The 27,587-nt window shown below is 42.3% G+C and overlaps 1 protein-coding gene across 3 annotated transcripts; it reads right to left on the bottom strand.

The window, feature by feature from the left end:
• Positions 1 to 497: 497 nt before the first annotated feature.
• Positions 498 to 27,433, bottom strand: baz1a (bromodomain adjacent to zinc finger domain, 1A). Of its 3 annotated transcripts, none has more exons than XM_030718688.1 (30): positions 27,329 to 27,433; positions 26,884 to 27,023; positions 21,608 to 21,886; positions 21,279 to 21,440; positions 21,097 to 21,201; positions 20,614 to 20,701; positions 20,394 to 20,516; positions 18,160 to 18,402; positions 17,985 to 18,080; positions 16,806 to 16,944; positions 16,179 to 16,310; positions 15,428 to 15,748; positions 15,136 to 15,301; positions 13,266 to 13,373; positions 12,228 to 12,289; positions 12,042 to 12,139; positions 10,076 to 10,320; positions 9,750 to 9,970; positions 9,456 to 9,586; positions 9,230 to 9,372; positions 8,931 to 9,082; positions 8,621 to 8,692; positions 8,347 to 8,429; positions 7,331 to 7,495; positions 6,622 to 6,842; positions 5,052 to 5,171; positions 4,774 to 4,967; positions 4,119 to 4,258; positions 2,970 to 3,057; positions 498 to 2,815 (listed from the first exon to the last, which is right to left on the bottom strand). In XM_030718688.1, the coding sequence occupies exons 2-30, from the start codon at positions 26,994 to 26,996 to the stop codon at positions 2,640 to 2,642; spliced, it is 4,386 nt and encodes a 1,461-aa protein (XP_030574548.1). In that variant the 5' UTR covers positions 26,997 to 27,023; positions 27,329 to 27,433; the 3' UTR covers positions 498 to 2,639. The 3 variants fall into 3 exon arrangements, with proteins under 3 accessions (XP_030574548.1, XP_030574551.1, XP_030574550.1); XM_030718691.1 differs by having other exon boundaries at positions 4,119 to 4,255; XM_030718690.1 differs by having other exon boundaries at positions 21,097 to 21,198.
• Between the last annotated feature and the right edge of the window lie 154 nt (positions 27,434 to 27,587).

Below are 27,587 nucleotides of genomic sequence, written 5' to 3'. Positions count from 1 at the left end.
TGGTTGTTGTATCACTTTAACAAGGCACAAATGATAGTCTCATAAGGAATGTATTGTAGGACTTTTGACAAAGCTTACTTGAAAATTGAAGCCACTCAAGGTGATGATCTCAAAGCTGTAACCAAAACAGAAAGACTTCACATTGTTCAGTTTGTATTACACCATGGAAAATGGTAGAAATAAATGGAATCATGGTGTCTGGAGATTTCACTGCTGCTGTAATTTTCTCTCTCCTTGCATGCCAGCTGTTCCTTTTTTTCCCTATTCGAAGTGTGCCATTTTAATCACTTTGTAACATTTTTATTTCCCTTTGTGGTGTTTTCTGACAGAACTTTTACTGACATAAGTAACAAATTGTGTCATTGATACTTTGGTTGTATAGTAGAATTTATATCCATTATGTTTTGACTGGGTTTGATTTACACACCCACATACAAGTTTAAAAAAGCAAAGTTGAAAATGAGCAGGCTGCAGTTGCTTTTAAAGTCAATTTATTTTTATATTAGAACAACAAAGCTTCAGGAGGAAGAGGGAGGCTAGCAGTCATAAATAAAGACAATACTGAGGCTTAAACTAAATAAATACACAGCAGATGGGGAGAGAGGCTGCAGCAGCTCCAGTGTAGTGTCTACAGCTGACCTCATCCTCCAACACATACAAATGAAGATCAGAGAAAAACAACGCTGACAAAAAAAAACAAGTAATGCAGGAAAACTCACAGTAGTCCATAAAAAACAGAAAAAAAACCCCCTACAAAATCCACAGAAGCAGCTGCAACTCAGGGTCTTAAAGAAACATTTCAAAATTTAGAATTTGTTTAGTCTTTCGGATTTCTTTATACATTTTGTCACATTAAAAGTAGCAGAATTCTTAACCAGTAGTTTCTGTTTACAGTGTATCAGACTCAGTGGGTTATCAAGAACACCAAAAACACTGGAAGATTCTCAGCTCTACAGTGGATTTATGGACGTTTATTAGCCTTTTTTTGGTTATGGTTTGTCCTGTTCAAGGTCCATGTCCCCCATCCAGAACAAGGAGTTAAATGATACCACAACCCACCCCTGTAAAGATAATCCTCTCTGAATGGAGCTTTAAAAAAATAAAAATAAAGAAACCCACAAAAACAATTAAAAAAAAAAACAAAACAAAACATTTGGAGTCTTTATGCCAAGCTAGGCTAATCCTGACTCCAGAAATGTTCCTGAGATGTTAAACCATCTTTACACTCCCAGACTGCACGTGTAGCACTGTCAGGGCACCAAGCTGTTTTGGGCTATTAGCTTCATGTTAATGGTCACAGTTTTGAAATTCACACATCAACAGTCACAATTAAAATTACTCAATTCAAACAACTCTTGTTTGAAAAGGCAATAAATTTTATGAAGAGATGTACATTCAAAACCTTACCGACATATTTTTAATTTTACACTGCCAATGAAAAACCCTGCTGTTTCTCCACTGTCATAATGAAATGACATTGACCCTAAAATTCATTATTTCATATTCTGTTCTGATTGTATGCCTTTCCTAATGAAGAAAAAAAAAAATCAGTTTCCCTTTTATGAAGCATCTCAGAAGAAATTCTGCCCTTAGACTATACTCTTCATTAAAAACAAGCTGAGGTTACTTAGCCATCCTTTAGTTTTCAAATCCCTATCCCACAGTGAGTCTCAATGGATAAAGGCTGAGATTGCATCAACCCAAAAGTCATGCAACAACAGGTGGTTATGCATGTCCAGTCCATGCCATGTACTGATTTTCATTTTAGCCTCACATTTTCAAAATAGAAGCATTAAATCAGCTATTTTTTCTTATTAAATGTTATTTTTTTTTTAAACTAATTTGGTCATACTTCACATGCACAAAAACAGAAAACTTTTTTAAATACAATTTTATGTTGTAATTGTGGCATCCTCAGACACCCACTCATTGAGCCCTGAATCCCTTGCAGCTGCTCTGCTTCAGTAAAACCAGCTGTACTGTTCCACAACAGTTTCCACTGAAATAAAAAAGTATGTCCCTGAGAAAACACTGAGGGCCTGAAGTGACTTTTCTTTACTAGATCCTTTAGTGGTTTTTGCTTTTCTGTGTTAAAGGAAACATCAGGTGAAATCAGATGGGACTGTCTCCACTATAGCACCACAGGAATGTGTGTCCAATACGTTTGCTACATGTCCATCTATTCACATAGACTGGAAATAAATGCCCTGAAAATCAGCAGGTTGCAGGAAGCATAAATCTCTGATTTGTTTCACACTTAACAGAATCTGCAACTTTATTTATTTTTAAGAGAGGAACTCAGGACAACAGATGAGAAGGGCAGAGCTCACGGAACAGAAGGTTAATGCCCCAATGAACTTTAATCTAAGAAGAAGAAGAAGAGGAAGGAAAAAAAAAATCTCTAAGCTCTAACTATGGAACTGGGTTTCATTTAATGTTTCTTTTAAGCGTTTGCTGACCTTTGACCCGTGGTGTCCCTTTGCGGGTGCACGCAGGTTGCAAAAGAATGTTGACACCTTGCCAAGTCCTTCAGAAACAAAACAACTGCAGCTTCTACATCTGTCTCCCCTTTCCAGCCTGTGGACCACTCAAGAGTGCAGTGGAGTGGACGGCAGTGAGGTCACAGGAGTGGGTCTGTTTCAGTGTCGGGAGCGTTTGGTGGGCATGGCAGAGCCACGCTCTAATAGGCCAAGTCTGCTAAGCTCAGCGTGGAAAAACTGCTGTAGTCGACATCCGGCCTTCGCCTCATTAGTGTGACGAGGATTATATTGAAGACAGTTGGAGAACATCAACTCCACGTCTGAAATGTACTCACCTGCAGGGAACAAAGGGAGAAATTAAAGTAAAACACATTTACCCCATTGTGCATTTATGTGTTAAATATGCACAAAAATATGTATTTTCTGAGTGTTCTGTGGTCCTGCACCATCATCCATCAGCTACATGCCATAATCCCATGTGTTTCTCACCTGCAGTCTGGTATTCACAGTTGTTGACTTTCTCTCTGATGGTGTTCAGTGCAATCGGCTTCTTAATGATGTCATAATAGTCAGGAACCTGTACGTACACACAGACACGCACGCACAGGGTAGTAAATAAAGGCAAAACACTGCAGCTGCATTTTTGGTCAATGCCAATTTTATACAAGAAATTATGAGATCAACAAATGTCATCTAAAGCAGTTCTCAACTCTGGGCCATTAAGCTGAATAAATACTACACAGCCTCAGACAGATCCTCAGGCAGAATTCTTCAGGCTGTTCCCAGGACCCACATTAAGACCAAAGCATGTTGAGCAAAGTGGTTTTGCAGCACTTCTGAGAGAAGTTTGCATGCTCTCCCCACATCTGTGTGGGCTCTCTCCAGGTACTCCAGCTTCCTCCCACAGTCTGAAGACATGCACTTAGTGGGGGGTTAGGTGAATTGCTGATTCTAAATTGCCCATAGGTGTGAATGTGACTGTGAATGGTTGTTTGTCTGTGTTGGCCCTGCAACAGGGTGGCGACCTGTCCAGGATGTACCCTGCCTCTCGCCCTACAGCAGCTGGGGCCTGGAGAACTATTCCCGAAGACTACAAGAAAGCTTGCCTAAAGAGAGTTCAGGCTGTGTTGAGTAAAAGGTGATCACAGCAATAATAGACTTTCAAGCTGATTAGAATTGTTTATGTTAAAAAAAAAAAACAGTATTTATATTTGCATGTTTCAATAAATTGCTGCACCCATTTCCAAAGCAAATACAAAAGGTGGCTCAGGACCTTTCCACAGTGCTGTATTTATATGGTTGTAGTCCACCACATATGTATGAATACATATTTTGGCATCTTCAGTGTTAAATACCTCCACGACCCATATTTCATATTGTTAAACCTGGCCAAGCTTGTCTGCTTTTCCTACCAAGTTGTGTTTGAGGAACGTATATAACTGTTACTAAAATGACTAAATGTAATTATGGTGCACATGGACTGAGGGGGGGGGGGGGGGGGGGGGGGGGGGCATCGAATCAAATCACATTTCTACTTTATTTTCATTGAATGATCAGCTCTCAAGTTGGTCTAAAAATAAAAGCAAAAAATAATGAGTGTTTTCCCCAGACTTAAGCACATGGTAAAGGTGTGCATACCTGGGTCCTGGACACCAGCTTCATGAAGGGCCAGCTGTCTTCATGTCTGACTAGCTCCACTGTCAGCTGCTCGCAGGCTGACAGCTCGTGCACCCCTTGATTCCTCCCAGATGAACGACGACTGGAGGAAGATGAGGCTGCTGAGAAGAAGGACGAGGGAAGGACATGTAGGACAGGTTTGGATTGGTTATGAGAAGCAGCAGTGTCCGAGAGGAGTAGAGTGAGAGACTGATGTGTACTGGCTTTACTGGTGTTCTATTCAGAGCAGCAGGTACACCGATCCCGCTGGGCAAGAATCAGGACCTGCCACTTCAGTCCAGATTTTGAAATGTAGCATAAACCTGCGTGGACCACAATGTTCACCTGTCTATAGGTGTTACTGCTGTTAACTGGTTTGTTATTGAGTGGTGAATATTCTGTTTGTCTAATTTTTTTTAAACACACACACACACACACACACACACACACACACACACACACACACACACACACACACACACACACACACACACACACACACTTCAAATAAGCCATTTTCCAGCATTATCAGATATTTACTAGCTGTTGAGGTGTTTACTGACTGTATTTATCGTTTGTGGACTGGCTGTTATTTATAATCTTCCTGTTGTGAGGTGTTCACAGTTTGGTTATTTACCTGGTAATGGTCTCTTGCGAGATTCGCTTTGAGCAGGTGAGGTTTTGGTGTTGCGTTTGGCTGTTTGGTCGATTGGTTCCAGGACCTCATGGCTCAGATGGGCACTAGTCCGACTCCTGGAGCAGGGTGTACCTTTACTGCCGAAGCTTGCTTTTGCCTTTGATGTAGGGGCTGTGGCCTTTTTCCCTGAGGACCTGTGATTGGACAGTCAATGGGGACTACTGTAAAACTACAATCAGAACTACAGTAAAAAGGTTGGGGCAACGGTAGATACTCACTTGGAGGCTGATGTGTTTTTCCCTGATGAGACGGTGCCATTCTTGGGTGTGGTCTGTTGACCTTTTGGTATTGCCTGTTGGCTCTTGCCTTTGGGGGGTGGAGCCTGACTCTTCTTTGTGCTGAAGATTCAAAAGAAAAGTTACAGCTCCAGAATGATTCAGTGCTGAAGGACAGTGTAAATACACTGCTAAAAAAAAATTAAAAGAGGCATCAAGCCAGTTAAATTTCTGGGATATTGAGCTGGTCAGTTAAGTAGCAGAGGGGATTTATTAATCAGTTTCAGCTGCTGTGGTGTTAATGAAATTAAAACAGGTGCACTAGAGGGGCAACAATGACAACCCTCAAAATAGGAATGGAGGCCACTGACATCTTTTCCCTCCTCATATTTTTTTTTTTTTTTTTTGGGGGGGGGGGGGGGGTCATTGTCACTACTGGTATCATCGGGCGATACCTGGACCCTACAAAGGTTATACAGTTAGTCCAACTCCTCCAGGATGGCACATCAATATGTGCCATTGCCAGAAGGTTTGCTGTCTCCCAGCACAGTACCAAGAGCATGGAGGAGATTCCAGGAGACAGGCAGTCACCGTAGGAGAGCTGGACAGGGCTGTAGAAGGTCCTTAACCCATCAGCAGGACCGGTATCTGCTCCTTTGTGCGAGGAGGAACAGGATGAGCACTGCCAGACCTACAAAATGACCTCCAGCAGCCAGTAGTGTGACTGTCTCTGACCAAACAATAAGAAACAGACTTCATGAGGGTGGCCTGAGGGCCCAATGTCCTCTAGTGGGCCCTGTGCTTTTCACAGATGAAACCAAGATCACCCCGAGCACATGTGACATTTGTGAAAGGGCCTGGAGAACCCATGGAAAATGTTATGCTACCTGTAACACCATTCACCACGATCAGTGTGGTAATGGGTCATTGATGGTGTGGGGAGGCATATCCATGGAGGGACGTACAGACCTCTACAGGTTAGCAAACGGCACCCTGACTGCCATTAGGTATTCAGATGAAATTCTTGGACCCACCATCAGATCTTAAGCTGGTGCAGTGGGTCCTGGGTTCCCCCTGGTGCATGAAAGACCAGCCTCATGTGGCGAGAGTATGCAGGCAGTTCCTGTCAAGGAATTGATACCACTGACCGGCCCCCACGCCTGCCTGAACTAAATCCAATAGAACACCTCTGGGATGTTTTGGTCCATCTAACACCGCCGGGTTGCACCTCAGACTGTCCAGGACCTCATTGATGCACTGGTCCAGATCTGGGAAGAGATACTCAAGGACACATCCATCATCTTGTTAGGGAGCATGCCCCAATGTTGTCATCAAAATGAACTAGCCTGCCACATCAGTTTTTCGCTTCAATTTCTGGGGTGTCTTTGAATTCAGTCCTCTGTAGATTGATCATTTTCGTTTCCATCAGACGATGAGGCATCCTTTCATTCCTAACACATTACCCAGTCCATATCATCATAGATATCCAGAAAGATTTTTTCCCCACTGAGATCTAATGTGATTTCAAAGTGTTCCTTTAATTTTTTGGAGCAGTGTACATTACCATACTTACCTCACGACTACTTCCTCCTCCTCCTCTTCCTCCTCCTCCTCGTCCGACTCTTCTTCTTCAGATTCCTCCTCTTCATCTTCGGACTCTTCCTCCTCCTCTTCCTGTTCGTCATCTTCTTCTTCCTCCTCTTCATCAATAGAAGAGCGCTGACGTGATGGGAGGCGGCTACATCTCTGTTTGGGTCGACAGTCTGGGCAAAACCAGTCGCCTTCTGGAACAGACTGAGTCAAAATGAGATGGTTAATTCACTGTCAACTATGTGCTGCAACTCTACCTGAAACTGCTTCACAACCGAAAGCTTTCCAACAAACATTTCTTTGACTTGAAGCACACACGGGGTGTGTGGAGTCATGGTTGGTGCTTTTGGTTGAGTTTAATAAAAATACCAGTTTGGTCAGACACACTGGAGGTTAAAAAATATCTGTGGTAAATTAAAGGAGGTTGAGGGGAGCAGGAACAATCAATGAACTGATTGTTGGCTAACCTGCAGGAATTGTAATCATTGGATCATTTAACTGCGTTTTTCTCTTGCAAACATTTGCTGGTTCATGGCTGACAGGATAAATTTTCAGATAGAAAATTAAAACTCTAAATTTAGTTCGTGTCAAGTAAAGTAGTATGTTAGGCAAAATAACGGTGATGTAAGCATGCATTTATAGCGCACCTATAAACAGACGTGTGCCTCACAGTGCAGGTATAGTGTATTTACCTTGAGGCGTGGCCTCAGACAGTGGATGTGGTGTCCTCTGTCACAGCCGTCACATAGCAGCATATTGTCAGCATCCCCTTTGCATCTGCAGATGCGACAGCGGGCATTGAGGATGGAGCGAGACCACAGGATGCTCCTTTCCAGGCTAGACAGGTGAATAAACACCTGAAAACAAGCATCAACAAATGACATAAACATGTTAGGAAGTTCATCCAACAATAAAGGCTGTCCCATTTTACCACCACTGACATACAAGACAGATCCTGAATGAAACTGGTCAGAACATTTAAAAAAAAAAAAAAGTATTTACTTTAGTGCTTTTACACCACACATCAGCCTCCTCACACAATGAAATGCATGCTCACACACCAACAGATGCATCCAGGCAATTTAGGGTTCAGTATCTTTGCATTTGTGCAAGTGACACTCAGGCATTCTGACTTGTAGACAACCATCTCTACCTCATGAGAAGGTTAACTGAGCCTAGGCTGTGGTACAGTGGTAGCACTTTCACCACACAGTAGGAAGATTCTACCAGCTTCAGACAGACCAGGTCTTTTCCTTTAGCATTACACAAGTTTTCTAGTCTTTTGTTGCTCCGTCACAACATTTTTGTGGCTGCCATCAAATTCCTTATTAAAAAGTGGCTCAATAGTGTAGTGCTTTACACATTTGCCTAAGTGAAGGTCCTCAGTTTAATAATGCCCAGCGAAAACACAAATCCCTTTGGAGTTACTGTGAATATCCAAGGTGCTGACTTGATGAAGCAAGGCTGCTGCAGCTTTCTGAGTCACACTGGCACACTTACGCTGTAAAGAAAAAAAAACTCCCTGTGGAGCTCCTACGAAGAAATCCAAGAACCTCTGTATATGTCTAAGTTCAGACCGCCTTACTGAGGCTTTACTCAATTGTAATGAAAAAACAAACAAAACCGAGTAGAATAGATACTAGTGGAAAAAAGGCATACAAGGTTAATTTTCAGAATTTGAGCAATAAATGAGTTGTGTTTATCTGACCTGAGACAGGCTGGAACAGGACTGCAGAGACTCCCTCCATCGCTCCAACACCGTCTTACTGACTCGACCACTGTCACTGCCATCTGACACAGAGAGATATACAGGTGAAGCCTGAGTGATTTTTTTTAAAGGGGATTCAACTGCACCCTATCTTTACTGAGAGAAACAGCAATATAGAGCTCAACATGATAATGATGATGACTATTCTTTTATTTCAAATAGATGAGCGATTTCATTTCTCTCCTGTGCCTGGAGGAGTCATCAGAAGTCATACCATCACTAGCTTGGTCCTCTTCTTTCTTCTTGTTCTTCTTCATCTTCTGCTCTTTCTTTGAGTCTTCATCAACTGCAGGAGGCAATGAGGAAGTTGTTATACATAAACTATAAGCATAAATTAAACATATAAAAATAACTGACAAAAGGTTTAGCACATACACACCTGTAGCTCTAATAGTTTTGGTGATATGGACAATTTAATGCCACCAAGATTTTGCAAACTATTGCCAGTCACTCCCCCCAGTCAGTCACCCCCACTGTCTGACACCATTTCCATCTGACAAATCCAGTCCCGACAAGAAACTCACCTAGCGGAGCTTTGAGGAAGCGTCTCTCAATGCCTTGCTCAATGTGGGCGAGTGCCTGAGCCAGGATTCGTACAGAGCTGCTGACCACCTGAGGAGTTCCACTGCCACTAGACCCATAGGCTCCAGAGCTGTCAGACTTCAGCTCCTGCAGCCTGACACACAAACAAACTCAGTAAGGCTGAAACCCAGATTTTGACTGCACCAGGTTTATGGTCTAAATCTCAACACAAACAATGAAGTGTTTGCATTCATCACATCAATTCTGCACAAACTATGCTCTCAGGTTCCAAACTATGTACCTGTCTCTGGCTCTAAGGTGGGTAGACTCCACCTCCATGGCTTCCAGTCGTCTATTCATCCCCGTGTTCTCTCTGCCATCAGAACTGAGCAGCTCGTAGTTTCCAGCTTCTAATGCAGAACGCCACACCTGTCTGTCCATCACCTGAACATCAACAGAGTCAGACAGATGAGTGCTGCATCAGCTGTGGCTACCCATCCTTTGCCATCACTGGTAGGCATACTCACCTTCAGAGTTCCCAGAGTTCCCTGGTGGATGCGGTCCTCAATGTCTAGCAGCAGGTCTCTGAGTCTCACCTCCATCATAGACTCAGCTGCAGCAGTGCATTCTGGGGATGATCTGAATGCCTCTGGATCATCTGGGTAAAGAAAAGGTGTGTTTACAGTTATGTAAGAGATTACTAAATGTATCTGCAGATAGTTTGTGTGTTTGGATTATGTTTGTAGTCATGTGTGTGTCACCCATGTATTTACATTCAGGTTTTCTGTGGTGTATTTCACTCTGGGCACTTCCTGCATTACCTGTGTGTCTGTATTTGTTCCTGTCACAGTTCTGCAGCAGGTGTTGCAGCCTCTCTCTCTCCTGCAACAATGCCTCCTTCAAGCTGCTCTCCCTGTGACCTCGAGGGTTCAGAGCTTCAATCAGCTGATCAACCTCCACCAATGAACTGTAGAAGGACCACTGGTTGGGACGGTTGACTGGTGGGCTGCAGGTGTCGAGGGGGGCAGGACTCGGGCCAGCACTGTTAGGTTATGAAAGTAAGGAGGGTTTATTCACCATGAGAAAGTTGTGTGGAGTTCTTTTTAACTGCTTCACTCCCACGATAAAGTGGGTCTGAGTGACCTACCTTCCCTCAGCTGGTTCATCCTTGACAGTTTCCTCTCCCTCCTCCATCTTGGTGGTAGCTGTGTCCTGGGCAGCTCTTGGCCTTGGCTGCAGCATGTCCTCCGTTAGACCAAAGTAGTCATCCTCCACAAAAAGGGCAGAAGCAGAGGGGAAGAGCCAATATCGGCGATACAGCCGGTCTCTGCCCAAAGGCATGAGGCAGGTGCAGGCTGCAGCCTTCTGGATTCGTTCCTGCAACTCTCTGACCTGCAGGGATGACAATCAGATCAAACTGATTACTTCTCCCATATTACTGTTCAGTTTTTGTGATCTTCAGTAATAAAGTCAGCTGAAGAAGATGTCACGAACATGTGAACCTGATCCTATCCAAGCTATGACCAAAATGGGAAGAAAGACGAGATCGGATCAGCAGGCATCTTAAAAGCTGGATTTCAATAGAAGGCTTCACTTAAACAGCCACTGAGAGCACAGATGATAACAAGAACTCTGGGGCTGGAGACCACAAATTAAAACAATTAACCACAGGTCTGTACATCCTGCAGGTTACATTCTAAACTATTGGAATAACAGTTATTTTGCATACAAGATCCACATGTAACGGCAAGTGTGGTTATTTTTCGTTCACGGTTCACCACTAGGTGTAACTATGGTGCTGTTATTGCTATGGAGAAAGTTTATATATCACATTTTTTGAGTGCTTTGTTTTCTATTTTCAACATTTTTACAGCATTTATGAGAGCAAAGGATTAATAATATTTGATATCAAAGTGGTAGTAAAACGGCCATCTTGAAAAGTTTAGTTTAAAGTGACGATGACATCACTTCTGGTTAAAAAAGGGCTCGGTAGACAGTTCATGCGAGCAAACCCGATACGGAGCTAATTAAGAACAGCGAAGATGGAAAATAAGTGTTTCCAAGTCCACCGGTTTGTCCACTTGCAGGCCAAAGTGGTATGTTTTCTATGTTTGTAAATTGTATATTTTAAATAAGCTGAGACAAGTAAGGTAATATTTTGTACATCTGTGTGTTTATCAGTTCTATGTTGTACTTGTGGTGTAAAAGAGAGAAGCAAGCTGAAGATTCAAGACCACAGTAAACATCAGTTAAAGGAACTCTCGTGTTTGTGAACAAGCCGGCATACCACAGGTTTCACCAAGTTAAATGAATGATTTAAAAACCATCTGAATATAATTTAGTACTCAATTTGATACACATATTACTGTCATACTGGCTACTGTACCAGCGAGAAAGGATGCAACAGTGACTCATGTAATTAGTCAACATAAGTGGAGCGATATCAGCTGGATGTTCAAACTCAGCCTTTTGCCTTGAATCCCCAGCTTTTTATAACCATAATATTACAACTCTATACATACACAAAATTTTAAGAGAAGAGATGCGTTTTACCAGATTTAGCTACTAGCTAATTTCCATTTATTAAGTGGATCCAAAAGAAAAGGACCAACATAAGGTTATGATGATTTTTCACCTACAGTCCTTATAAGTTCATCCTTTAAGCGAATGTGCAAAGACAAAAAAATTCACCAAAAAAAGAAAAAAAAGAATGAAATTCACCCAAGTTATTTTTGAGATGTTGCATTTTACAAGCATGGGGCAGCCATATGGACAGACAACCTAAGAACCTAATGCCAGTGTCAAAACTCCTAACAAAAAAAGTTTTTCTGGTGTGTGATGGGAGGCACTGAACCCCACTGTACTGAGTATATTTAACTTTCTTTGGTTTTGTACATTTTGTCAAAGAGTAATCATATTAAAAAAATATACATTAAAAACAACAATTCACAAAAATTACAGAATAGGAACAGCTTTAAAAAAATATATATCTTCACTATAATTCAGGGTTCAGACTGTGGGTTGATAATGGTACAGCAATACAAAGAGAAATGTTACTGACTACTTTACTGTTTCTCACAAAGACATTAATAACTAATGTCTGTGTTTCTGACCTTCTCCTGCTCTCTCTCCAGCTCCTCTGTCCTCAGGCTGGTGGGGGGTTTGAGGTCAGACATTGTCTGCTGCTCTTTTTCTTTCTGGCTGACTTCAGCTGGAGGAGAGAAAAAGCACGTCTGACTTTATTTCCAGATATTCCCAAAACTGCATTTATCATTTTCCTGTTTGTTCGTTTTTTTAACCTTTCGTCATCTTGCTGTTCTGCTCCTCTTCATTCTCAGTGTGATGCTCTGCAGGAGTGTCACTGCAGACCAAGCAAAGAAGATATTTAGTACCACATCAAATGCAATTTTATACCCGTCATAGAGGCTCAGTGAAAACCAGCTGAGAAGATCACATTTCAAATACTTGTGAGGACGTGGACAAGTAGCAGAAGCTGCAGCAAAGAGTGGCCGACACGTTAACAAAACAAACAAAAACAAACAAAAAAAAAAAAATCCACACTTAAAATCCACTTCAGTATAGGGGGGAAACAAAATGATAAAGATTTGATAAAATTGAGCTAAACATTGCTAACACTACTGATGGAGTAAATAACTAAAGATATCCTGTCACAGTGACATTATACAATCATGAAAACAGGGTGCACCACCTTCAATAGCTTGTAAAACTAACTTTAGCAGTAATAAATTTGATGTAATAATTTCCCGTATGACTTTATCAACACCTTTGAGGAGAAAGGGTGGCCCACTTTTCTTCACAACATTTTGAGTTCATTGATGTTTGTAGCTGTTACTTAATTCCTATGGACGCAGTAAAGCTGTACTTCATTCTTTCACACACTGCCTCTGCATTTCAGCTTAGTTTTTGTTAAATAAATAATGACATGGGGTAATATGTCATGTGTTTTTGTTCATCTTGCATTTGTATTGAAATAATTTTAAGATCTGCTTATCCCCAGGTGATTTTTTTTTATTATATCTTGATTTATAAGACCTTATACCAGAAAAAGGGTGTATTTTCTTTTTACCAAGACTGTAACTGATATGTAAAAGCCAACCATTCATCTTCCTTACAACTGGATGAAAATTTCAGACAAAACAAAACGACTGTTTCCCCATTTACTAAATGAGATTGTTCAGACACTTGGATACTTTTTAAACTATTCAACTTTTTCCGGTTTAACACTGGTGTGCCTTGCATGGAACGTTTGGTGGTCAGAGTGGAAGGGATGGTTCAGATGACAAATTTATGAATGTATGCAGTTCTGTCCTCCTCACCCATTTGTCTGGAGTCTTCCCTTCACCTCCTGTTCCTTCAGCTTCTCCTCTTTCACCCTCATCCTCTGCTCCTGCTCCCTCAGCCTCTCCTCCTTACGAAGGCGAACCCTGGAAGTATGCAGCAGGTTAGGAAATTGGCCCTGTTCAAGACTTCACCTTTATTTTTTTTTTTAATTATTTTTATATACAGACATGTATGCCTGCATGTCTGTATATAAGTCTGTATAGAAAGCCCATTTTATTCCACCTCTGTCATATTTCAAAAGGAAATTAAAAATTATGACAATATATTTAACCTATTAGTGCAAATGCTGATTCAGCATTCACAGTATTGAGACTGAGATTTTTATTATTAGTTTGTTCAGTTCCACTTTAAGCTTCATGCTTTTTTTTCCGGCCTGTTTGAGTTGACAGTGGGTATGTACTGCATGGAATGAAGAACTGCAACTGTGGTGATAGAGATCTGTTCCAGTAGCTAACAACTAAACACACACACACACACACACACACACACACACACACACACACACACACACACACACACGGCAGTGGAGGTGTGGAAAAATGTGTCAGCGATGAACCACTCTGTATTACAGGGCTGTTTTTTTCCAAATGATGGAAATCCGTCAAAGCGATGGAGAACTTTAATGCTGTTAATGTGGATGAAACGCTGCACTTATATGGAGACACCTGAGCGCTGCAGAGTTTAAACAAAGAATCGAAGCAACAAATTTATATCAAGGATTTACTTCAGAAAGTTACATTCCACAGCTCTCCTTAACGTCTCAAATGACCTGTTGATTGCTATAAGAGGGATTTTTCAATACTTTTTTTGTTGAATACTTCAATATGGTTGATCTTTAGATCTGAATCCACAGGTGAAACCACATGTTAGGGAGATTTCCAGCTCTGTCTTTGATTGGTTCACTTCATAACTGGCTGATAAAACACTTCTGGTCTCAGTGGGCAATTTTTTGTCAGACACTGCTGATCTATCATGCAACGTTCTGCAAGGATCAGGGTTAAGTCCTGGTATTATCATTGTATATTCTCCCATTAGGTCAGATTATCAAGTAGTTTTAAAGCCATTTTTTAATCATCTGTATGCTGACAACATTCAACATTATACCCGTCTTTTAAACCTCATCCATTTTAATTGATTGTCTTAATGCAATTAAAGGTTGGATGGCAAATAACTTTTTGCAGCTTAACACAGACAAGACCGTGTCTAATTATCGCTCGCAAGACCATCCTGTAAAATCTAACATGCAAAACTTTGAGTTGATTTTTGATCAATCTTTGACTTTTGATGCTCACATCAAGTTTCTGTCCCAGTCTTGTTTTGATTCCCCATTTAATCCCATAACTCTGAAGGTGTCAGCCGTGGCACAACGTACTTCAAAAGTGCCGCTATTTGCGGAAACCTGCATTTTAGCAGCGATCACCTGGAGTTAAAGGGTTATTGCTCTGAAAATGGCATAGTAAAGGGTTATTGCTCAGGACTGCTGTCTCAAAAAGTGAACTGAGATGCTTGTCCGTGCCTTCCCTTTTCTTGCTTGGATTATTGTAATGCATTTTTTTTTGTCTGTCTAAAGCATCTATTAATACAATTCCTCCAATCTGTCCAAAATGCTGCTGCAAGGCTTTTAATTCATTCTCATAAATCTTCTCATTTCACCCCATTGTTAAAGTTTCTGCACTTCTCCCTTTAACAATATCTGGTATAGGGACTACTTGAAACCAGCCTTTTAAACAATATTGATTTATATTGATTTCAATATTCATTACTACACTGTCAAATAACTTGGCTGAATAGACTGAAAGTTGTGAAAGTAAATTGTGTCCACCTGGGTGTATATTTTGTGTATACCTATGCGCAGCCTCCTCTCTCCCCCTGCGGTGTTGTTCGGCTCTAATCTCTCTCAGTTCGTGCCTGGCAGCTCTCTGCTCCTCCACACAGTCTTCAATCAGATCTCTGCTGGACGCCAACGTCAGGACCTTCCCCACCAGAGCCTGCAGGATCCTCAGCTTCTCCCCTGCAGACAGCAATGATGACTGATAAGCATACATACGGTTCTATCATTCTATCAGTACCCGAAGTGTTACATATTCACTGACTCTTGAACACAACGCAGACTGTATCTGATATGTTGGTTGCTGACCTGGAGTGAGGTCATACACCGCTGTGCACGACAGCTTCTTCAGCAGCGCTGGCTCTGCCAGTCGCAGCTCCACACAAGGGTCATCCATCAGCGAGAATCCGCCTTGCTTCTGATAGCGGAACTTGGCATTCCCGTAGTTACACTCAGCACCAGATGCCAGGATGTGAAGGCGCAGGATTTCGGACAGCGTGCAGCTGTCTAGATCCAGCTGTTTAAGACTGCAGCCCTGATGCAGCTGAGGCCAGGCTGCAGCCAATGAGGCGATAGCACTCAGAGCTGAACACGTGGGATCAGAGTCGTCATCCAGAGCCTCCGTCAGGTCTGAACGCAACAGGAAATGTAAAAAAAAAAATTATACATACAGACTGTACACATAACAATGCAACACACAACATACACATGTATTACTACATAACAATGCACACAGATGACAGGCAGGTGTCCATAAGTCTCTATAAGGTCAAGTAATGTATTAAAAGTGGTCATGTCAAGTTGGAACACAGCACCCTCTTGTGGCCAGATACAACAAGATGCCATAATTTGTGATTCTCTGGATTTTAAAGGGGGGAAAAAAAAGGAGGGAAAAAAGTCTCAGTCTTCCTACTTTATACACTGGAAGTGAAGAAAATTAATGAATGTGGGAACATTTATGTGGAAGATTCAAAGTGCAATTGGTGCACCAAAGTTTTCTCTTCTTTGTCACTCAGTTTCCCATAGCGTACTGCTGAGAGAGACAGTTGATGAGTCTGACCTTCAACCTGGTCTTTGGCTACTTCCTCCTGCTCTTCATCTAGAGCCTGAAAGATGGCTGTCAGGAAGAAAAACAGCAGCTCACACAGAGGACCTTCAGGGTCAGAACCCACCAGAGCCTCCTCCAGAACCTCTGTAGAGAGATAACATCTGTCAGAACCATCTCCACACATTCAAACCAAACTGCCTATCAGAATCTCAAGTTCAAACAAGTACATCGCAGTCAGAAAACCCCTGAAGTGTTCCAAACTAACCTTACCAGAAATGGGAAAATATCACAATTAAACAGCTGTTTCAAACAATAAAAATTATGGAATTCTACAGCTGCCTGTTTTTTTTGTTTGTTTGGTTTTTTTACAAAACTGATAGAAAGTCTGATGCTCTGTCTGTAGAAGAAAAAGAAAATTAAAGAAAAGACGAAGAGGATTTTTAGAACCTCCTTTAACCCTTTATTTACCACAGGCCTGCCATTTGTGGACTTCCGGCAACAATTACCATAATAACCTATGTTAGATGTGAAGAGCAATTTCTCAGCTTTCTCTTCTAGCACATATCAGTTGCACCACACAACAATACCACAGCAAACCTGGGGAAGAACAATGTAAAGAGTTTGTGGAACTATTCTTACCCAGAGAGACGCCATCAGGGAACTCATCCTTCAGGTCAAAGGCCTCACCAAAGGCCCGCAGGAACTCGAGAACCATCAGAGCATCTCCAAAGAGCTCTGCTGGGAGCCGGGTTTCTACTGGAACCGCCCTCGGCAGCTCCTGATGGGACAAACATACACAAAGATCCAGGATTTGAGAAAAAAAAAAAAAAAAGAACACACTGACTCATCTGTATTGACAAAATCAAACAACTCAAACTACATTATAACCACCTGACATAAAAACACAGGAACCAAAACTTGATTAATAGTTTTGTAATAGTGGCTCATAGAAGAGGACATCTGATGCTGCATCTTAAACACTGATTATACTCTCACTCACACACACACACACAAAAAAAAGAAGATCTACATGGACCGTGTTTGATGACAGAATTTACATCACTTGGATCCAAGTGGACCTCAGCAAATTCGCAGATGCAGAAAACATAATTAAGTCTTAAATCCACCTCCTGAGGTACATGCGTAGTTACTATGCCATTTTCAGAGGAATATATTGACTTTGGTGCCGTGTCACTGCTAATAGGAGTACACCGGCTACAACTATGGAAGCAGTACAGGTAATGGCCAAAAACTGTATCGTGCTCTCGGTCCAACTCACTAACAGTTCCCGAGCTGCTGATCTGCATCAGGCCAAGTCTCACCACTCATAGATCCTGAAACACCAACAGGTGCTTATTTGTGCAGTTATATTGAAGCAGTATCTAAATTAACTCTAATTTTAAGGGTCATTAAAAACTGCGTGGGGGTGGGAGTTAGAAGTTACACTGCTTTCATTCAAACAAATCAACCAACCATGTAAAGATGACAGTCCATTTTAAATGTAGGGATGTGCTGTCAGTCCTGCTGAGGAACATTGTAGCACAAAACAGTCAAAGAGGAAGTGAGGTTTTTCACATCTCAAGTATTCAGACATTCTGTTCTGTAATGCTTCCTCTTTTTAAAATTGCTGTGGATTTATTCATTTATAATAAATCAGCAATACTAATTCATTTTCATTGCTTCTGACTTCCATGTATTTTTTTTTTTTCCCCAGTCACAACAATATTAAAATTTGTCATAGGAAGAAAAATCCTCCTGTATTCACGTTCAACGTGTTTGTACAAATGCACTGATGCCACAGACGGTCCATTCATTGACCTTCAGGTCTTCACACTCCATGTCCTCTCGAGGTTTGTTCCACAGCTTCAGTCGTTCAGCATATTTCTTCTTCTCCTCCTTCAACTTCTCTCGTTCCTGTGAATGAGAAGACATGTCTCAGCACCGTCCCTGTGGTTTTATCTGATGTGCAGATTTGACACTTGAACTTATTCACCCTCTCTTTCTCTTGCTTTCTGAGCTCCTTCTCCTCCCTCCTCCTCTGTTTCTCCTCCTCAAACCTACGCCTCTGTTCCTCCCTCAACCTCTCCTTGTCCTCCCTCTCCTTTCTCTTAGCCTCCTGTGCCTCCTCCCTCTCTTTCTTCAGCCGAGCCTTGTCTTGAGCTGCAGCCGCCATCTCCTCCCTCTGCTGCAGCAGCTTCAGCTTCTCCTCTGCAGCCTTCAGCAGTGACGAACTCGCCTGCAAACACACAACATTCTTACATGTTTAACCAGTCAAACATGTTGATCAGAGAATCAACTGCACAAACCATACTCCTCATTAATAAGAGTCAAGGACAAAGTTTTAAGTCTTATTAAATACATCCTGATGTTCATTTTGTAAATCAGGGTCCACACTTGGGTCAGAATCCAGTCTTTAAGTCTGACATCATTGCTCCTAAATAAACAGCAAGGGCAGAACCAGTGACTGTGCACTATTACAGAAGATTGCAACACACCTTATCAACTGCAGCCATTTCCTCTTCTCGCTCTCGTCGGTAAAATTACAGCTGAGTGTGTGTTTTTGATTTGAATTGGTTAAAACAACAAGGGACACAGCATTGCGGCATATTGAACACAGGACGGTTTGGACCCAGAAATGGAATTCTACGTCATCACTTAAGAACCGGATAGATCCAGCAAGGTATACTCACTGTCTAGTCAGTGAGCTGCCAAGATGTTAGCCAATGAGCTAGTGAGAAACATAGTGTCTAACCAGATACTTACTCTGGATGGCATTACTTTGGCCTCCAGTAATACTGTGAGAAATCTTGGAGTCATTTTTGACCAGGATTTGTCCTTCAATGCACATATTAAACAAATATGGAGGACCGCTTTTTTGCATTTGCGCAATATTTCTAAAATTAGAAACATCCTGTCTCAGAGCTGAAAAGCTAATTCATGCATTTATTACTTCTAGGCTGGACATTTGTAATTCATTATTTTGACTGTTGGGTTTTCTCTGTAATTATCGTAGGATTTTTACCGTACAGTAAAATGTGCCTTGAAATGACTGTTGTGACTTGGAGCTATATAAATAAAATTGAATTGAATGAGCATGGAGCCTCTCACTTTGTCTTATCCAACCCTCACGTCTGACTTCTGGTTTCAAAAAGCCAAAATGGTGAAACTGAAAATCAGTTACCTTGAGCCATCAAAGTGGGATCTCAGTATCAGTGGGTTACGTTACAGTGGCTCTGCCTCTCTTTTTTTTTTATGGTCTATGATTGGGATAATGTGCGACTAATCAACTAATCATTGCTATTATCACTAATCAGTACCAGACACACTAATTGGTTAGCCTAATTGTTAAGATTTTAATTGATGCCCAGGGCCATAAATGGTTGTCCTAAATGTTACGCAGCCATCTGCCACCAGATAGAGCTGCAGCCCTGACATTGTTATAGAAAAATGCCATTACTCTGTTAATCTTGGCCTGATATTTTTATTACATCTAATATTAGTTATTTTTGAAGTTTTACAACATAACCTCAAGCACACCTCCAGGGAAACACCATCATTTCCTCCTGTGCATTTCTGGCTATTCCCCCCATTTGTTCAAAGATGTGATCTATTGTTTCAAATGCTTTTGTTTAGACAGTTTTTGACATTGTCCATTAAACAGCCCTAAAATCAAACTAAATATTTTTGTCCTTGTTTAGTCGACTAAGAAATTAGTCGCCAGGAACATCCCTAGTCTATGATGATAAGTTGTAAACCTGCAAGGCAGAACGCAGGAGAGATGACAACTGAGTGAACCAGCATGGTTCAGCAGTACTTTGAGCTGGAAAATAAACAGTTGTATGTATTTTTGAAAGGATATACATGCATGGATAGAAGCCTACAAGGACATTTAAAGTAAATGTTCTTAAAGTAAATTTACATGTTTAAAAAGCTCATCACATCCATTTTTTTTGCAACAGAGATGTTGATGGTGGAATTTCTCAAATTGAGGCTTCAAAACAGGCCTTCAGAAACAAATGGGTGAAATCACAGTAGCTACGTCCATCTTTTAGACTGTGTTGTGTCAACTGGATGAGGCGAAGACAGCACTGTATACATTGATACTGTTGCAAATGAGTATCTAACCCAACGGTAATTTTAAGTATCCATTAGTTTGAGGGTTTTTTGGGGGGGTTTTTTTGTGGTGACAACCCAATTGCATACCAGTGTAAGATAACTAATATGTACCTGTCCAGGTGATTCGTGCCTTCCACATTTAGAGGGGGGCCCGAAGGGGTACAGGGGGAGCTCATCAGGGAAGAACTGAGAGAAGGCCTGCTCGGATAGCCGGTACTTTGTCACCGAGGAGGGCTGAAACACAGGACAGAGACATCTTCAATGAAGTGGTGACCACACAGCGATGCTGTGATTAGAGTGATAAACCTGTAGGTGTATCAGAGGCTGACACCTTCAGTTTGATGAGACCGTTTTGAGGCTCACAGTGTTGCTTGAAGAGCAGCTTCAGTCTCTCTCTTGACAGTGGCGTTTTCCTACGACTGAACACACAATGTGGATCAATTAATTTAACACTAAAATCAACATTCATCTTCTCAGCTCTTCCACATCAGGTAAAAGTGATCTACACAGTGCCCGTGAACAATGACATCCCATCCCACTGCCCTGCTGACCAGAATTGTCATCAGTGTTTTATAAATGTGTCACATTTCATTTCTCTACACTTAAGATGTGCAACAGACCATTTGACACAGTTCAAACACACACACACACACACAAAACCAACTTTAAACCCCAAGTATCATGCAGAGATTTAAAGTGTCTGACAGGTTGCATGATCTTCCTGTGCCTTTGTCCATTATAGTGGTATTAAAATATAGAACATCGGTATTATTTAGGAGTAATGAGGTCAGATTCTGCAGGTGCGGCTCCTCACCTGATCTGATTGGCTTTGATGGTGAACGGCTCGCTGTGTTTGTTCTTCATCATCTTCACTGTGTATTTAAACACCGACGGACTCAAAGACTTCTTCTTCTTCCTGCTAACACACACACTCACTTTAGATCACACTTCAGTCAGTTCAGAATTTGACACTGAGACGACCTTTCACCTACTGACCCACAGACTTGTACTATGGGACTCTGGAAGGCGTGCTCCTCGTCGTCGCTGTCACTGATGACAATAGTGTTGTCATCAGCCGGCTTGGTGTAGCCATTAACTTCTGGTTTTCCATTAGCACTGGAATAAGGTGAGTGTACCTGCAGGATCTCGCACACAAATCTGTCACACACATAGAAAATTACATCAATTCACCTGCTTTCACCTTTGCTCTTTAATGTGTAAGATGTTACTTTTACTGTAACATCATGAAGTCTATAACTACAGAAACATGGTAACTGCTTCAAAAACAAACAAACAGAAACAAAACCAGAATCTCTCATGTGTACCTGGCTCCGTTATGTCCACTCACGTCCACCATCTCCCCAGGAAAGAACCGGTCTTTGACAAAAGTATAGACGTCCTCGCAGAGCTCCGTCAGCCTGCACCGCTGACTCAAAGCAGCAAGGTGGAGCAGAGGCACTACCAGGGACTGAGGGAAGCTTCCAAGACTCTGCCTTGCCCGCCGTTCACTCTCCACCGCCTCAAGGTAAGTGAGGCCTGCTCGCCCAGTCAGAGCACAGCTCCACACCAAGCTGTTACACAGAATGGTCCTCTCAAAGAACTCACTGAGGGAGAGGAGGAGGGTTACAATCAGATATTCATGCTTTACACAGCCTCTTTATATGTAGGTCCAGTTTCTCTGAACTCCCAGTGTGCTTACATACACACCAAGTATTTCTCATCTCATTCATTGGCTACTCTGTACAGATGTTCAGAACCCATCCTGAAGCCCAGGATCCTACAGGCAGTTATCTATAAAGCAGTATTGACAAATATAACCTGATCATATGCTGATCTTTTACCAAGTTCTTTTAAAGTGTTTCCCATACAGTCATTTTCTTTATTTGGCTGTCAGCTACCTGTTTACTCAGTTCCTCATCCCATAGATAAACTCCAATTCCACCAGTGGACAGCAGCAGGCAATGGATGTCCTCATTCTGTTCCTTAACCTTGGTAGGTTCACCACAAGGGAACACAAATGGACCAGTTCACCACCTGATTCAGGTTCTGGTTAGAATGGCATTTTAACTCATAGCAAATCGACAGAGCAAAACAAGGAGCACCATCAGCAGCTGCAGTCCAACACAGTATAGTCTGAGTCCTTTAGACCGAGGGATGAGTTACTCTTTTGGGAGGCAACTGAAAGACATCCAGGACCATTACAACAGTGACCTGGGTCCTGTACTACGAAACCAGTTCAACATACACAAGATAGCTTTCAGTTTTCTGGATTCCCTGCCATTAGCATAAGCAGTCGCACAAAGCTTGTTATCACCTCACTGAGTTAACCCAGGTATTCACCTGCTTGTTTGCATCAAAGAGGTGATGCTGGCACCATCTAACCAATCACACTTATTGATAAGTATATATGCAGCAGAGTGGCTGATTTTACAAATAAAGATAAAAATATACTAGGAGAAAAATATGAGAATAAACACAACACAGACTGAAAGCAAAACAGCTGCTGCAGACAAAGTGAGTGTGAATGAGTGTGTGAGAGGGAAATCACTGTGCAGTGGTTCAGTATCAAAAACACTACAGGAATGCATGTATACTTTCAGCACTTTGGACAGTAAGACTGGAAAAGAACCTATTACATTTATAAAGTCTAGCCAAGAAGGAAAGCCAGCAAAAATTATGACTGTGTAAGTAAACAGATCACAATGCTATCTATAAGACATGGCAGAATCAGATAAAACATAATAGGAATATTTCCTTAAATTAATGTTTAACCCCATAAAGCTGAACATGTTGTGAACCATCTTCGTAGTACAGAAAAAACAGGGTTAACACTGAAGTGACCTGGATAAGATGCAATTCTGCTTTTTAGTATGGGCCTCTGGTCTACCTGCCAGTAGGCAAGCAGGGCACCGGAAGCTGAATGGTTAGCAGAAACTGAACTTTCAAAGTAAGAGTGAGTGGGTTATCCCTTACAATGTACTAACCTACATTGCATCATTCTCTCAGACAAATTAAAGAAATATGAAAATACAACTGCAAAATACACCTGGATGGCCAAGTAAAGTTTTTGTTGGAAACACTGCTTTACCAACTTTCTTTACTGAACTGATTTTCTCCATAGCTTCTAAAACAACACATTTTTCATAAGCTACTTGATCCCAACTATTCATCTGATTAAATTATTAGCTAATCTCTGAATAAGGCCAGAGGGAGAAATGGAAAGAGGGGATGAGCTGCAGATAAGGACACAGGAAGAAATCTGGGTCTGGGTCAAAGAGTATGTCTGTGTGGAATAGTGTGTGAAAATTTACTAATGCTGAGAGGTAGTCTAAAACTGAGTGAAGGTCTGTTTGGATACAAAAATTTTTTTTTAAATATACTTAGAATAGAATAGAATAGAATACCTTTATTGTCATTATACAGGATGTACAATGAGATTATTAAATACATAAATAAATACAAATTATGCAGGTTACAGGTGTGGCATCAATTTTATAGGACAAATATATTTGTTTTTTCTTTAGTGTAATTTTCAGTTTTGTTCTGTGCCACTGTATTTATTTTAATCACACTAAGACATTTTTTCTCTCTCCAATGTTTTGGTTGCTGTAACACATTAACTTCCCAATTTTGGGGAAATTATTTCTTATTCATGTTTTTCTTATTCTCAAGGCATATTGGCCCTGGGTGAAGGGCCAAACAAATAGCAATTTAAACGACCTCTATGGAAGAAATATCAAGGAAACAGTATACCCTGCCTGGGATAGTGTTACCAGGGGGCCCCACCCTGGAACCAGCCCTTTGGGAGGGAGCTCAAGGGAGAGCATCTAGTGCAGGGCTCTTCAACTCCAGGCCTCGAGAGCCCCTGTCCTGCAGGTTTTAGATGTGTCTCTGATCCAACACACCTGAATCAAATGGCTGAATTACCTCCTCACTATGCAGTCAAGTTCTCCAGAGTCCTGCTAATGACTTCTATATTTGACTCAGGTGTGTTGAAGCAGAGACACATCTAAAACCTGCAGGACAGGGGCTCTCGAGGCCTGGAGTTGAAGAGCCCTGATCTAGTGCATGAGGTTGAGAGATACCAGCCAGATATAGTTAAGCTCACCTCAACACATGGCCTGGGCTCCGAGTTGCCCTCAGTAAGAGGCGGCAAGCTGGGGTGAGTATCCTTGTATCCCCCTCAGCTTACTGCCTGTAAGTTGGAGTTTTCACCAGTGGACGAGAGGGTTGCTTCCCTGTGCCTTCGGGCCAAGGAACGGGTCCTGACTGTTGTCTGGGTGGGGTGCTCCATCCGGTGACTCCATCGTCCTACTGGGAGACGTCAACGCCCACGTGGACAATGTCAGTGAGCCCTGGATGGCTCAGCCGAGCAGTGTTTTGTTATTGGACTTCTGTGCAAACCACAGTTTATCCATAACAAACACCATGCTCGAACATAAGGATGTCCATAACTGCACGTGGCAACAGGACACCCAGAGGCGCTGTTTGATTATCGATTTTATAATCGCATCATCAGCTCTGCAACCCTATGTTCTGGACACTTGGGTGAAGAGAGGAGCTGAGCTATCAACTGATCACCATCTGGCAGTGAGTAGGATCAAGTGGCGAGGAAGGATGCTGGACAGATCTGATGGATCTAAACGTCTAGTGAGAGTGTGTTGGGAACACCTGGCAGAGGCCCCAGTCCACGAGATCTTCAACTCCCACCTCCAGGAAAACTTCCGACAGCATTCTGAGGGAGGCTGAGGACATAGAGTCTGAAAGAACCTTGTTCCACACCTCCACTGTTGAGGCTGCTGCATAGAGCTGTACCTGCAAGGTGGTTGGTGCTTGTCGTGGTTTAAATCCCCAGAGGCAAAGGGAGCCATCAAGCTGAAGGAGTCCTATCAGGTTTGGTTTGCCTGCGGGACTCCGGAGGCAGCTAATGGGTAATGACCAAACGGAATCAGCTCAGGCGGTGTACAAAGAAAAAACTCAGGTGTGGGAGGAGTTTGGGCAGCCTCGAAGCGATTCTGGCAAACAAATTACGCAACTCAGAAGTGGAAACCGGTGCTTTCCTCACATGGTGTACAGTGCAGGGGAGGTGCTGCTGACTCAGTAGCCAAGCCAAGGCTTCCAACTTGATGGCCTCAGAATCTCATCTCTGCTTTTTGCGAATGATGTAGCAGAAGCGAAATATGGGGATGAGGTGAACAACTTGCCCATCGCTGAAGGTGAAGTCACTGAGGTGGTCAAACAACTCCTTGGTGTAACGGACCATGGGGTGGACAAGATTCGCCCTGAGTTCCTGAAGCAGCTGGATGTTGTAGGGCTTACATGCCTGTGCAATGTCGCATACAGATCTGGGGCAGGGGCACTGGAATGGCAGAGTGGGGGGTCCCTATCTTAAAGACAGGGGACTAGTGGGTGTGCTCCAACTATCGGGGGATTACACTCCTCAGCCTCCCTGGGAAGGTTATGCCAGGGTGCTGGAAAGGAGGCTCCGTTTGTTAGTCAAACCTCAGCTCCAAGAGGAACAATGAGGTTTTCGTCCTGGTTGTGAAACACTGGACCAGCTCTTTATCCTCTAGGCTATTCAAGTGTGCATGGGAGTCTGCCCATCTAGTCTACATGTGTTTCTGGACTTAGAGAAGGTATTTGACCAAGTCCCCCCAGGGTAACCTGTGGGGGGTGCTGCGGGAGTATGGGGTGTCTGGCCCATTGTTGCAGGCCATTCAGTCCCCATACAACCACAGCGAGGGCTAGGCCCATATATAATAGGAATATTTCATTCAATTAAAGCATTTCTCTACATAGATAAACTAAATAAAGAGAAATATGAGCAATCTGTGCTTCTTGACTTTGAGGTTTAAGGTGTGCTACTACTAAAGTCAGAAAAAAAAAGTAATGCCATGTTCGCCACTGTTATAGTGGAGGAGATGTATGAAGTTACATAGAATGGAAAAGTACACTTACCAAAAAGCTGTACTTAGGTAAATTAACTTTTACCATTATACACTGAAGTGTGTCTAGAGGTAGGAAGTGAACCTCTACTATCAACCCCGCCTGAATCTTCAGATTGACTGAGTTTAGCAGATCTATAACTTCAGTTTGAAATAAAAGCTGAGTAGTTCTCAGAACTTCTTCTCTCAGGAAACTGGCCAAGTAAAAACTCGTACACTTCATCTGTGCTAGTATAAGTACCCTTTAACTGGACCTCAGCGGGTGGGTATAACAGACTTGCAATATAAACGGTGAGCCTGTCGGCACCGAGCTAACTGCCGGCTGACTGACAGCTTCAACGTTAGCTACCCCAGCTAAACCACATTAGCTCAGTTGGCTAACTAACTTGGATAACATTACACCTGCCCCAGCCCGTGCAGTCCACTTTTAAATCCGGTTGCCTGCTATACCTTACTTTTAACTGTGAGGGGGACGCATTTTCCTGTGTGCAAACTCATATAAGTTTTGGTTTCCGGAAAGAATTAAGTTGGTTTTTGTTGATCTTGTCTGGAAGTTTGCCAGGCACCAACGGTCAGACAGGCATCACTCAAACTTTACTTCCAGTGGCTCTTTAAAGGTCCCTCCAGGTGAGGTAAATGGCCTGTGTGGTACTTACTCGTAAGTCCTGAAGATTTCGTGTGTGATTTTACAAAGGAACACCTCCTCGTCCGGCCGCAGGTCCGCCGGGGGTTTCTGTCGGATGAAGGGTTTTCTGTGGAGAAGCGGCATCTTTCAGCTCCGCTTCCGCCAACCGCACTTTGAAAATAATAAGAAGGAAACTGGGTCACAATAATCCGAATATCAAACCTAAACTGACCAAATACATCAAAGTCAGTGAATCCCGGAATGTGAACGCGGGCGAGGTTAACCGAGCGCAAGGAGACAACAGAAGGAGAGCGGGTCTTTTGTTAGACGCGCTGATAATCTGCCCACATGGAAATGTGCTCCTCACCGTCTAAACCGAAACACTTAACTCTCAGACAGTAAAACAAAAAAAACAAAGCCCACACCCGCCGGCACTTAGTAGAATACAATAAAAACAGGTATCTGATTGTCTTTACCGAGTTGTGTAACAGTGAAGCGGTAATATGCAGTCCAATCTGAAGAAGAAGTCCCGGGCTCAAAAGCTGCTCACTGGCGGATTGTTGACCAAGTTTTCGTCTACTTCACGGAACTACGACGGGCTGGGAACTTTTAGGATTTCACTTAGTTTGCGCGATTTTATCCACAACCTAGTAAATGGGATGGGAATACTAACCTAAAGTAAAAGTACCAACACCACCCTCTAAAATTACTATTAAAAATAGAAGTACTGCATCT

This window comes from Archocentrus centrarchus, chromosome 22, assembly GCF_007364275.1.
Source record: "Archocentrus centrarchus isolate MPI-CPG fArcCen1 chromosome 22, fArcCen1, whole genome shotgun sequence".
In the NCBI taxonomy this organism is placed as follows: Eukaryota; Metazoa; Chordata; class Actinopteri; order Cichliformes; family Cichlidae; genus Archocentrus; species Archocentrus centrarchus.
This window is presented reverse-complemented; position numbering and strand designations above follow the sequence as displayed.